The sequence below is a fragment of the Lutjanus erythropterus genome, chromosome 3, assembly GCF_056507025.1.
Source record: "Lutjanus erythropterus isolate fLutEry1 chromosome 3, fLutEry1.hap2, whole genome shotgun sequence".
Classification (NCBI taxonomy): Eukaryota; Metazoa; Chordata; class Actinopteri; order Lutjaniformes; family Lutjanidae; genus Lutjanus; species Lutjanus erythropterus.
Genome location: NC_139319.1, coordinates 36,066,766 through 36,080,852, shown reverse-complemented (window position 1 = coordinate 36,080,852; position 14,087 = coordinate 36,066,766). Strand labels below are relative to the sequence as shown.

At 37.1% G+C, this 14,087-nt stretch overlaps 1 protein-coding gene across 1 annotated transcript in view; it reads left to right on the top strand.

Annotated features, from left to right (window-relative positions):
• The first annotated feature begins 8,762 nt into the window (after window positions 1-8,762).
• The window catches only part of slc2a15b (solute carrier family 2 member 15b), a 28,389-nt gene continuing 23,064 nt past the window's right edge, over window positions 8,763-14,087 (top strand). Inside the window, exons 1-2 of the mRNA XM_084715965.1 lie at window positions 8,763-8,911; window positions 11,572-11,670. Of these exons, the coding sequence (XP_084572091.1) occupies window positions 8,867-8,911; window positions 11,572-11,670 (144 nt within the window). The 5' untranslated portion in view covers window positions 8,763-8,866. The remainder of the gene's footprint in view (window positions 8,912-11,571; window positions 11,671-14,087) is intronic.

The following is a 14,087-nucleotide window of genomic DNA, read 5'->3' as shown; positions in this document are numbered from 1 at the left end:
ATGCACACACGCCACGTTTCCCCAGCACAGCATCCCCTACTGTCGGCTATTGATGGGTAATTTATCAAATGACATCTCATTCACTGTTGAGAGGAAATTAAATCATGTAGTTCCAGATCCTGATTATGATCATGAGACGTCCCTCTTGTAAATTATGTCAGTGAGATGTTCATTTCTCTTCACAGCTTTTTATTTGCCAACGTGGAAGTCTGTCCCTAGTTTTTCACCTAATCATTGTCTTAATGAGAAGATACGATCAGATACTGAGGGTGGTGATGAAGGCAGGAGAGGCTGGAAGACAGTCCTGGTGATGGAAAGGTCAACACTTTAGATTGGTATACTGTGAGGTGTTTGGCTGGGGAGGTGGGATGAGTTATTCAGCATTTTTTTCTGGTCTGGAGCAGAGAAATTACCCACAATCCCCAAACTCACAAATCGAGAGGGTATCCATTTCAGAGACAGAAAGAATGACTGATATTGTACGCGTAAGAAAAGTAAAATTAATGGTGAGATTCTTTACCACTGGGTCCCTGCATGCAACCACCTGACCAACAATAATAATAAGGGTTTAAAGCCGCACTAATCAATATTTGGACATACTCGTCAACCTTAAGACCTCAAAACCTCAAGAATTGGGAAGATTTCCAAATCAAAAAAAGTTTTGGAGAATTTGTCTTCTGCATTCTGGCAACTTTTACAGAATGGAAATAACACAAGAAACAAGAAACAGAATAATTTGTTCCCTGAATTGTATAAACCCGTGGCATAAACTAATATTTATTTTTTGTTTTTTTGTTTTTTTTTACATTTGTTTATTTTTGATGATGTGGCAGATTCTGCAAAATTCATACCCCTTTCCTTAAAATTTTCTTAGGAAACTTCTACGTAGTCTGGTTTGGTGTAGCTGTGTTGTTGTCTGGGTGGAAACAGTAGACTTTTAGTGCTTCTACATCACTGTCCTCCCCAGTTCACCTAACTTGTACAGGGTATTTCAGCGTCTTTGAGCTCTTTTTTTTTTTTTTTTGCTTGTTTTATGGCCCACAACCTCACTGTTTTATTTCACTCTCATGAGCCTAATTTCCAGACATAGCAGGCAGTTGATTTCAGTAACAAACCTCTGATAAAACCACACTTCCTGACCAGCACAGGATTTAGCAGCTAAAGAACTGAGTATTTACCTCAGGAGTTGGTGGAGCACAAAGCAGCTTTAAAAAGTGTGAATTTTGGAATTACCTTTTCCAGGAAGACAAAAAAATTACTCCAAATGAAGGCTTACCCTGTTTCCTAGAAATTATGTTTATACACAGTTTATTTGCAACAGCAAATCACAATATTTTTCTAACTGTAAGTGCCTTTAATGCATAAACCTACCACAAATCATGATATTTCTTTTGCAGGAGTCTGGATGCAAACTGCAGACTGTGGTGCTGAAGTCCTGCATTTGTACCCACCTCTTCATGAATGCAGCACGATATATATAAACTTTCAAAGAAACTTTGTCTGTGAATATAATCCTTGAAAGACTTACGATGTGGCCTCAATTTAATTATGACAACAATTTAGTAATATACAAATGTAAAAAACACAGGGTTGGCACGCTAATGTTCCTCCGTGTCTTCTGGATGTTCCCTAACTTTATATGGTGTAATGATGTCAGTATTGTGTTTGTGCTCATTACACTGCTCTCAAGAGAAAATACAGTGACCACAAAACTACTCTCTTTGCACTGCAACATGGCGGTTTCTGTGAAAGAAGCGACACTGGCAAGAGCAGATTCTTATTTTCAGGTAATTCTACACTAATAAAAACATACTTATCATTATATTGCATTTCTTCTGTATTCTGCCACTAAATCCCTGTAAATCTTAGTCACTGGACCTGTAAAGATGGGATGCACTGTTCTAATCCAACACACTTTTTATCAAATTCAGCTAATATCTGTTCACGGTCCTCTAGCTCCCCGTTCTGTATGAGCTGGGAAAAAAAAAGTTTCAGCACGGCCCTGGCTCTATAATTTAGAAACAAAAAGTGGGCTGGACTGAGACACACTGCATTATTCGAGCAGACCAGCGACAGATCACATTTGTGCACGTGAAGAGGACAAGGGGAAGAGGAGGGGGAGCGAGAGGGAGGGTAAATCTTCTGACGGCGCACTGAAGGAGGATTTGCTCGGCTGTTGAGTAAAAATATAAACAGTTTTTCTCCAGAATAGCTTTACCCACCTTTGATAGAGTAATAGAGCACAACTGTGCCGTTAAAAAAAAGAAATGTGTGAGTTTCTCAGAGTCATATCACATCAATGTCACGGTTTTGCTCTGTTAGTTTGTGACAGTGAGTGTGCTGTTCTCATGCTTAACCTTTAGTCCTGTTTAGTAGAATAAGATAACATCTTTATGAAAACACTGAAGATCTGGGTGAGTACAATACTGTAGACAAAAAGACTATGGACAAAGGATCTGAATTAAACATTGCCAACATTTTTTTTTAAATAACTCAAATGTTTTGGAGGTTATTAAGTACACTTTCCTCTTGGAAGTTTTTTGAGGTTGATCAAACTCAATTAAAAGTTGGGGTTTTTTTATTTTTATTTTCAGGGCCTGTGTTTTACCAAACAGTTGGTTAGATTAGTATGATTATCACAAGTGTACTTAAAGTGATTATTGCCATCACTTTTGAAACAGCAGGTCTTTCCACTGTTTCCATACTTCCTGTCCTCAGAATAGTTTGTCATTGCACAGAAGTAAGAGGGTTTTTTTTTCTTCTTTTATGGTGTCAGACCTCTGAGTTGTGTCTCTATTTGCAGCCTAATTGATTTTTTACACAGAAGCAGCATGACGCCATAGACGTTTCGTGGTGATATGAGTCATATGACACAAGCCATTTGACCTGATTTTAACTCAGCGAGCCAAGTTGAGACTATCATGAAAGATGGTCTCAACTTGGGTCATTGAGTTAAAGTTAGGAGCACAAGTCTGAAGCTTCATTGGTTGTTTATTGGTGGATACTGTGTAGGAATATACACTGCAGCAGGAAACAGCAGCAGGGAGGCAACATCAGGCAGGTGAAATAATGGCACAAACAAAGAACGAACTATATAACTATACATATATATGATTAAAATTTGCTTAATAAATAATACATCTCAGGTTGCAGTGTACTATGTGTGTCTTGTATGTATCATCCACTTGAGATCCACGTTTGGTCTTTGGAGGAAACACACGTGATAAAAACCCTTACATGAGGGAGCAGCGTTGTGTATCAGCCTCTTGTGTGACTGTGGGTGGTGGCATCAGTGTTCCACTGACGCAAACAGATGTGATCATTCATAGTGCAACTTTGCAACCTCAAAGCAAATGAAAAATATGCGACCATGCGGTTGCTTTAGAGCACATGTGTTAAACTCAAGGCCTGTGAGAGCTTGCAAAGAATAGAATTAGTTCAGTACAATTCTATTCTGCATTACAGAAGTACGGTGTCCATAAGCTGCATGTTCCAGACATGATGCTAGATAGCATCTCAGTATCATGTAGACGTTTCCAGCTGTGGGACTCAAGCTGATGTTTGTAATGTTAATAGTTAAATCAGGAGAAACTTTGTTCGTAGTGTTCAAAATATATATATCTGACATGTCTACAATAGAGATGTGTTATGTTAAGGACACCCCCGATGGACACTGGTGGTGGTGGTGCTGAAGGGATGGCTGAAGATCTGGATGTGATGAAGACTGGACTTCTGAAGAGCTCAACCTGGGCACTGGGTTAGAAGAACCGGAGGAGGATGAGGTAGAGGAGGGTTGCAACAATTCCGTGCAGAAATGACAGCTGAAAGCGACAGGGAGGAGAACAGATTTAAAGCTCTGATGCCAAGACATGATTGGCTGGTGGAGGTTGTGGCTACATCTGGTTGGTTGACTTAAAGAGTGCACGCCCATGGACAGCTGATTGAGAACAAGTGGATGAAGAGAGAGGGGGGAGAGAAAGAAGGCATAAAGAGAGTCTTCCTGACTGAACTTTTGCTGAGCTTCATTAGCAGACCATCAAAATTTCATCATTTTAATATACATGTTGGATTTGAAACATTGCTTGTAGGCTACACAAACTGAAACAACCCTTATTGTTATTTTGACGTTATTACTCACATATATTTCATTTAAAAAAAAGTTGTATAATAGTTGCACACTTGACTGTCTGCTTTTATCTGCCATTATGTTTCATACATCTGGTTTCAGAGCTAGTTATTAACTATTGAGTAGTTACTAAAACGATAATCAAATAAAGAGGCAATTATGCAAAATGATAATGAGCAGATTAATTTTTATAGTCTTACATTTACAACTATAACTATGCTGATGCAGCCCTGGATGAAACTGAGTTTGACACCAGTACTTTAGAGATAATGAAAACTCTGTGTTTGGTGATGCATTTGCTCTGCATTTCGTTCTTTATTCTTTATTTGGATCCCCATTAGCCTCCAAAAAGTGGTTGTTACTCTTCCTAGGGTCCACACAAAATAACACCACTAAAAAAGACCTCACTTTAAAATCACACAGTATCAATAAGACAAGATGATGCAACACAAGCCAAATATACAGATCAGAAAATAAGTGAAAGGACTCTGCAGGGAAAATGAAAACTAAAAACTGAAGATGAAAACGAATGGACTAAATATTAAAGTAGATTGGCTGACTCTGAGACTTTCAGTTGTAAGTGGTGTGATGATGTTAACAGTCTACAATGCTGTGCTGGGAAGCATCATTAGATAAGGTATGGCATCGTGGTACGACACCTTTACACTCCAGTTAAAATCAAGAACAGGCAACAGGATGATAGCAGCAGTGAAAGTGATAGGTCAGAAAGAACGCCCGCCCCTTCACACTATCTATGAGAAGACACACAACTCTGAACGACTCTTCACACATTTCACATTCAGAATATGATGAAACAAAATGCCTTGCTTTTTATGTTGTTTTTTCTTTTGTCTTCTTCTTCTGGTGTTTTCGTATTTGTTTTATGCATGGGGTAATATTGATTATCTAGTATAAAGAAGTATAGTGATGTAAATGTGGGGTTGATCGATGGAGAGGAGAGTTTATGCATGAAATAATTTGATTAGTGATGGATTAGTATAGTGTGAGAGCAGGGGTAGGACTAGATAAGCATGTTGCTTCTTCCTGCTCCTTTTCAGACAGGAAACATTAGTTTATGTTTCTCACTGTAAGTTTGTTCATTATTCATTGTTTTGTATGTTTTTTTCACTACAGGATTTTTTTTTAAATAACAAAATAAATAAAAAAAATAAAAATAAAGAAATAAAAGCTGATAATTTTCAAAGCCACCGACAAGTGTGATTCTCACAATCCTCGATCACAACAAATTTCTCCCAAACATCGACAGTGTCTTGTCCACAGTTATCCTTCACTGGCTGTTTTTACCTTTCTGTCATCCAGTTGAGCCAGCAGCTAGCCTTCATCAGCGTCACATCACACAGCCATGTCCTCTTATTTGGCAGGATGTGGGTTTGTGTGGTACGGTTTCACAAAATAAATTCCTGACAGCTGATTAGGCTCAACACTATTAGCTGATTTAAATGACAAAAATACTGCGCAATTATTTTAATTTATGTCTCCAGAAAAAAAATAAAAAAATGTTTTGTTTTGTGTGTGTTCTGTTTTTCTTCTCACCTGCTGCTCACCCTTATTTAATTTTCACCCATGCCTGTACCTGTGAATTTATATAGATAATTTTTATTTTATTTATTTATTAATTTTTTTGCAGGTTACCTCACACCTTCAGTTAGATGTTACAGCGCAAGCAAATCACAAAAAACAGAAACAAAACAAACATCTTTTCTTTTCATAAGTAACATACTGCTGCATTTACCTTTATGGATTATGAGTTTTTATGATTTCATTTCTAATTTGTATAATGTCTCTGTGTTTATATCATTTTATTTCACAAGGTATCTGCAATACTTACATGTCTTTTTATTTTTGCTGTATATAATATATTATTGTGTCTCTGGTGTGTCACTGCACTGTTCTGTTGGCTGCGTGTTGTATTTAAGTTGATTGAAGCTGTGTGTTGCATTATTTCTCCTCAGGGACAATAAAGTATATCTTATGTTAGCTTAAAACATTTTTACCAAGACTCCATTACAGAGTAGCAGTGTAGGAGTCATGTGTGAAAGAGGAGACACTGTAACCAAAGCCCATTACGAGGTGCCCAACAAGCAAGACAGTCATGTGTGAGGAAGTGATGCAGAGTATATCAGTTTGATGAATTAATTCACATCATTTGGTCATGCTTTGTAAGGACAAGACAAAACCTGTCCCCAGTGAGGAATGGAAAGAGCCCATATGTCTTGCTGTTTGGAAATACATTGGTTTTTACATTGGTTGAATCCTATAGGACTGATTTTAAAGTGCTTTTATTGGTTTTTAAAGGTCTCATGGAGCCGTCATACATAGCAGAATATTTATCCTACCACGTCACTGAAATCATCAGACTTTACACTATGAACAGTTCTACAGACAAAGAAAAAAAATAATTAATTAAAAAAAAAAAAAGATGATCAGCCGTCGGTGCTTGTGCCCAAATCTATCTACATAATTCTGACTTGATGATTCTGACTTGATCTTATTTCATTGGTTTTATCCTTGCTGTATTCTGCCACAGCCCTCTGTACCTTAATATTTTAATATTTTATATATCTTTTATCATACAATTGGCCACTATAATGACTGTGCATGTTTGTACCCCTATTTGATCTCAGGTATTGTACGTGTTCTTATGTGTTTTTCCTCTTTCTCCTTTTCTGTGAGGCACTTTATTTGGCATTTTATGTATGAAAGGTAAAATGTATGATTATGATTATTTTTATTCTTGTCAATATGATTTATTATTATTAATATTCATTAAGAATATTTCAAAATAAAGGACAAAAGAAACAGCAGTAATACAGCTCTAACTAAAGGTAGAATAATACAATAATGGCAAAGAAATTGAACTTTGAACAACTGGAATTCACTGGAATCTACATCTGCAATTGTTCAATGTTTCTACGTTTTAAGTGCTCAAGGAAATAAGTGCACTATCTCAGATATTTCTTCTATTGACGAATCATTGACATAGACTTTATCGCCACCTATTGTTGAAGAATAATTGTTTGAGCGTTTGTTATAGTTTTGGCGTTCTTGTGTGTACAGAGATATTTTGTGAAATGATGGTCAGGTGAACAGGATTCAAATCAATCTCATTATACATCATTATTAACTTTTTTTGTGGTGGGGGGGTTGGGGGGAACCCACTTTTTAAAAATGACAAACCTTCAGTTTGTCAGTTTATCTTGGGAAGACCTAATTTGTGCATAAATTAATAAATAAATGAATGTTCCTGACTTTTTTTTACTTCAGTTTCTGAATCAACTTCTATTATGTTGACATGCATTATTGAAAACAACATACACGTTAAATACTTTATAAATTAGAAACAAATGTATTTAGGCTGAGCTAACAGGCTGTCTTACTGTTTTTATTTCCTCTCACCAGATAAAATAATATAGGACATTTTATCTTACTTCATTACTGAGACAAAATAAGTGCATTTCAGTGGAATTAACTGTTCCTCACATCACTAAAACAATGAACATTTTTAAATGTCTTATAAAAGGTGTACTGTAGATATAAATCTTAAATTTGCTGATTTTCCTCCATGGTCTTTTATCTATTTGGTGACCCAAATAAATTCTCCTGTGATCCAGTCTCTGGTAATTACTGTGTAAGAGTGTCCTCCCAGTGGACAGAATGTGGTAAAGTGCTCTTAATGCCTAAACCAGGGACTGGAACTGTTTTATCATGAACTTTTGCTGCACTTTTTTTTGCTATACTTTGTTGTTTGTTGAATTACACCAGTTGTAAAATTAATGTAAGTACAAATACTTTGTTTTTTTAATAACAAATTCCTTCCAGAATGTGAAAACACACGTCATATAAACAGGACAGAATTCAGGATTTGGCACAACTGCTCATAATTAAGGACTAAGTAACTTTCATAGCTCAAAATAAGTTTTTTGTTGAAAACTGAAATGACCTGCTCCAGTTCCACAGACACAGTGAGAATCTTACTGAGCATGTGCACAGGAAGTGTCATTACTGTAGCTTGCTTCTGATTAGATTAGGTGAAGTGAGGGTTACAATTGCCCCGTCTCCCCTACATGACATAAAATACCTAAATTAAAAAAAAAAAAAAAAAAGATTTTCTTTCAATGAACGTCAAATTACTTTTCATGAAATATTTTGTCATCCACATGTTTATGAAGATGTTATATTAAAAATAGAAGTTAATAAATTAAGTCAGGACAAAGTACGGTCATTTTTTGTTTTGACTGTCCCGTAAATTTGGTCAAATGTGTCCCTCTGGTTGTCTTATACAGTAATGTAGTTTAATTTTGATCCCACAGTTTATCCTAATTGATAACAAAAATGTGCTGTAAGTGTTAAGATGCCTCATCTTCTCTCCTGGGTGAATCTGCCCCTGAATCTGCCCCTGAAGTTGCCCCTGAAGTTGCCCCAGGGTCAGAGCCAATACTCAGAATTATCCACTAATCCTGAAAAACGCCCCTGGATATATTCAGTCACAGGCAGTTTAATAACAACTGCATGCGGACACTTGAGGAAGCAGATTGGAGCACTTGGCTCATGTGATCTCTGGTGGATCTGGACTTTGACAGGCTGGTTCATGCCGCCCATCAACACGAGACTCCTCTGAGCGTGGCTCAAAACTACAAATGTGGACACTCACACAGCAGAGTTAGAAAAGTTGTGCAGATGAGCTGTTTCTCATCTCAGACACACGAGGAGTAATTATTCATGACTTATATGGCGGAGGAGGTGTTACTGGAAAACCATGGCGAGGTGAGTCTGAAAATGATTATAGATGATCGATAAATTGAGAAACGCTGCTCATCTTGAACCAAATAACCTGTGTTATCTTTTTTTATTCACATCATGTTTTGAATAATCTCGAGTTATTTTTTTTATTATTAAAAACAACATACAAACAATCTGGAAAAATATAACAATAGATATAAAACAAATGACAACGTAAACCTATAAATAATTTATTGTTTGGTCCATGAAATGTGAAATAGGGAGAAAAAAAGTTAATAATTGTTTCCCAAAACCCGATGTGCTTGAATGTTTTGTTTTGTCCAGAACCCACAGATATTCAGTTTACTGTCATAAAAAAGTGAAGAAAATATTTTTGACTTTTTTTTTTCTTAAAAAATGAGTCAAAGCAATCAATTGATTCTCAGAATAGCTGGTAATTAATTTAATAATCAATTACTGGTATTAAGCTCCACAAGCTTATTGCTCTTTTTAACAGATGCAAAAGTGTGACTCTGGATGTCCAAAATTCGTGGGATATTTCTCAAGCAAAAAAGTTTGTTTCTATATAATGTTTACAAAAGCTACAGGAGTGATTCTCTCATGAGATCCTTCCAGTTGAACTTCATTGTCATCAGTACTGTAAATACAGACAGTGCAGATCAATACACACTGTGTGTTTACCATCATCATAAAAAAATCTAAATTAAATTCAGGAAACTAGAATAATTAAAGGTATAAACCACGCAAAAAAAAGACTTTGAAAAGACTATAACAAAAAGTGTCAAACATACAGAAGTTGGCCAGAGCTTTGACCAAAGTGATGCAACGTGAAGAGCTGCACATCTGACAGATAATCAACCTAAATTGAATGCAGACTGGGCAGCATTGTCTGCTGTGAGCTATTTTCACATGTAGTCGTCTAACTCTCTCCATCAGGCCATTACAGGCTAAATTAGGTTTCTTTAAGGCATGTATGCTGTTTTTGTTCAGTCGGAGCAGAGGGTGCCTCCTCTCTGTCTGTCCTCTATACTAACATCCTGTTCGTTATCAGTGGACTCCTTTTGGACTCCTGGCTGCGACAAATGTTATTCCTCCTATCAGAAACATGCCACGACCCCCTACTGCATATAGTGCATCAAATAATTTCAAGTCTTCTCTTGTTTTCGCTTACCTGTGGCGAGTAAGTCAGCAGCAGTTGTAGCATGGCCAGTGTAAGGTGTGTTAGCCTCTGGTCTTTCACCAGTGGTTCAGGTATGTCCAAGGGTATACAAGTCTTCTCATGAAGTTAGAAACGATCCATTGTGGCTCACAAGTAGTGTTTGTACTCGTGGGATAATAATACAGCTGATCGATCAAAATGTTTCAATAATACAGAGATAATCATTTTGCTGTTATGGGTATATGCTGCTATGCAGTTAATGGGTAACTTCTTGCTAAACTGTGTGTAAATAAAATGCTTTTGGGGTTTTACACACATGCTGATTTATCTTTAGTATATTGCATTCCGATTATTTTCTCAAATGATCTATTAGTTGTTTGGTCAAAAAAAAGAAAGATGGAAAATTGTGAAAAATGCTGATCTCAAGGTGATGTTCTCAAACCAAAGATACTCAGTTTACTGTCATAAAGGACTAAAGAAGCCAGTAAATATTCACATTTGAGAAACTGAATTTCCTTTAAAAAAAAAAAAAAAAAAAAAAAAAGACTCAAAACAATTAATTGATTATCAAAATCGTTGGCAATTAAGTCAATAATTGACAGCTAATCAATTGATCAACTAATCGTTGCATAAAATGTACTTTGCTTTTTGATAATGGTGAGTTTATTGATGGGTTGTGAGTGTTTTTCTGTTTTCAGATAAGATTCCATGAAAACAATCAAAGAACCCTTATGTATTATGAATATCTAGCTCCAATTTGTTAATATAGGCCTTATGTATTTCTCTGCCTTTGAATATTGTTGGAAACATTTGGGATAATGTACACAACTCAACAAAATATATAACATACGTCAAATGTTTTTGACATTTTAATGCAGAAGTATTGTTTTAAATCTCAAAATCAGCAGCTTTCTGAGTTTTGGAATCAAAATTTACTCAATGTAATGGTGTATTTAATACCAGTCATCGCTAGCTAGTTGCTATAACTTCCAGGAAAACACGGGATACGTTGGATACGTCAGAGAGTGAAGAAGGACATTGGCAAACGTGACTAAACATAGTTTGACTAAAACTTAAATATGAACATAATTTCTGCCAGAGTCATGTCGGATAGATTTTTATCAGCTGTGTTGGTTGTTTAACAGTGAAGATAACAACTCCCATGATCCCTTGCCAGTTCACAATGTGATGAAATTATGTATTTTGTTATTATTTTAATGTGTGAAAGACCACAAGTAGCAGCGTTTACATATTGTGCATTTAACTGTTTAGCTTTACTGTATTTGATACAGGAAAATCCACTGGGCACCTCACAGTTTATGAAAATTCAAAAACAAGCAGGTTAAGCAATTACAAGAGGTAAAAATAAAACCTCATTTCTGTGATCTCGCATTAAATTAGACCTCAGAAATGTTTCTTGCATTCTTTTAAAATATGCCTTCACGCCTCTGGACATTTTGCTGTGTAGTTTTTGTTGGTATCTAACTTGTTCTCTCTCTCTCTCTCCATCTCATCTTTTCATCAGCATCTTACAAAGCCTCTGCTGGCGGTGGCTTTTCTGGCCTCGTTCGGCAGCTCCATGCTCTATGGCTACAATTTGGCAGTCGTCAACTCTCCCGCACAGGTTTGTGTGTTAGAATAGTTTTCACACTTTTCCTGAGAGCCCCAAATATCCGTAGAATGAATGAAAGAGGCTCAGTGCACACTGGGGGGGACAGTGGACAGTGGATGACTGTTAGATGTCATGTGGGTTTGTGTATCAAATCTAGAAGCTGCTGTGCACCTCACCATGTCATCAATGTTCTGCTGTTTTTATCCATCATGTGCTCTGCTGCTTCAATGTTTGATTTGCCGTGGTGCAGTGACTAAGCTGTGAACTTGTCATGGACCACCCCACAGTGAAGCATGTGACCTTCGGTGCCACGTCTCATGCTAGTGTAAGACAGGAGGGAGTTCCATGAAAGAGCTGCACCTTTGGGCCCTCTCAGCACATGATGGGTCACTTTCAAAATTCCTCATGTTCCACTTTCTCTCTCGCCTTTTCACAGTGAAGCAGAATGGACAAGCTTGGAATCTCTTTCTTACACTTGTGTGCAAAAATTTTTTTTATGTGATTAGAGCATCTTTCAAATATGTATGTGCTTTTGTTTGTTAAAAAATGTGAAAAACCCTGGTGTACTCTGTGTTCATCTCCCCAGGTTGGATGTAGGTATGTAAATTACTTCTCCTATGGGACACTCACAACAATCATTTTGACGTTTTACTCATAATGGGTTTTAAGTAATGGGCATTTGGAGAAAATTTCCTTATTCACTTTCTTGCCAAAAGCTCAGAAACCCATTGGAAACCTATTGTTGTTAAACACAATTTGTTGCTGTATCTGCAAAGGCCAGTTAAGTCTTAAAGTGAAAGTCATTTATCAGCATCATTCAGAAACTCAGCCGTCTTCTCTGGGCTGAGCTCATCTGAAATGGAAAATGGAAAAAGTGAAAAACCGTGTTATGGCCTGACAAGTCCACATGTCAGATTGTTGTTGGATATCATGGACTTGGGCTTAAGAGGATAGTGTGTGGGTGTGTTAGCGCCCATGCCATCGTGGCTAACTGTCACATCTGTTGAAAGGAGCAACATATGCTGCCATTCAGACAATGTCTTTTACTGTAAAGCCCCTCTGATTTCAGTAAAACAATGCCAAGACACATTCTGCTCTTTGGAACATGTTGCAGGCATCAAATTCAGAGTCCCAACATCCCAGCATTTGCTTAATATGTACTCAGGTAGAAATGTGATATAATGTAATGTTTGTAGTTTATGGGAAATTGCATGCAGTAACAATTTCTTGTCATACCGCCAGACCAGCTGTTTCCCCTCTGTGTCCATTTCCATAATTTAACTGGAGCTAACTAACCCTTCCTAAATCCTGCTTCTTTGCACTTTGTGCTCCAATTACAGTTGAGCAAACTTGGTACCTGATGGAACCTCAGTCAGCTTTCTCTTTTCCTGTTTCCTGTAGGATACCTAGATGTGCTTGGGTGGTCTATATTGAAAAGAGAACCAAATTTTGAATAAGGTTAAAAGACGTAACTGAGAGACCTGTAAAAGCGACACATTCACATTCACATCTTCAGTTAGCTAATGTTAGCAAAATGCTAGCCTGCTGATCAATGTCAGTCATTACCTAGTTATAGTTAACTAAAATTTTGCTAACATTAGCAACTATAAGGTAAATGTGAACTTAAATGCTTTATGGGACCTTTATAGCGAGAGATAAATTATTTTTGATCCTCTTTGAGTTGTGCCATGAGTTTCACATGTGAGGGGAGGGGAGAGACTTGGGAAGGGTCAGTTGCTCAGTGTCACACATATTCCAAAATGCTGCTAATGTGGTGTGGTGAAACCTTTAACCATGGTCCATGTGACTTTAGTGTCCAGCAGTGTTTACTGCTGTATCATCTGACATTAGTAACACATATGTTGCTCCAAATCATATTTTAGATGTGGCAGAAGGTTCAGGTAGTGGAGAGTAAAGAGAAAATGGCTGAAGAGGTTTTTATAGGACACATCAGGAACTAATGACCTGGCTTGTCTTAGTAATCAGATTACATTATCACAGGGCTAAACTTGTAAACGACTTCCTCAGCTGTTTATTTTCAGCAGATGGTCATGGCAATGATGTTTTAGTGTTAGGGGCAGCATCGCTACATTGTTTTATTAAAGCCTTGACGTTATTATGTGTCACTAAGCCTCAATTTAAATGTGTTTGCCTTGTAATTTAATTTCAGTTTGAGGGTTTAAAGCAGGAAGCAGGATCCGTGTGAGCTAAAGATAAAGAAACTTAAGGTCATGTCATGGGAGGAGTTTCTTAGTAACTAGTAGCCCGTTTGGCTTGTAGTCTGTGAGTTGGTCTTGATGTCATGTGACACTGGCTCATCGCTCCAGCTATTGTTCCAACAATGTGACAGAGTCAATCTCACTCAAAGCTCAGCGGAAAGCACGACGTATAAGAGCTTCTGGCCAACGTTCAGTAGAAGTCAGATGATC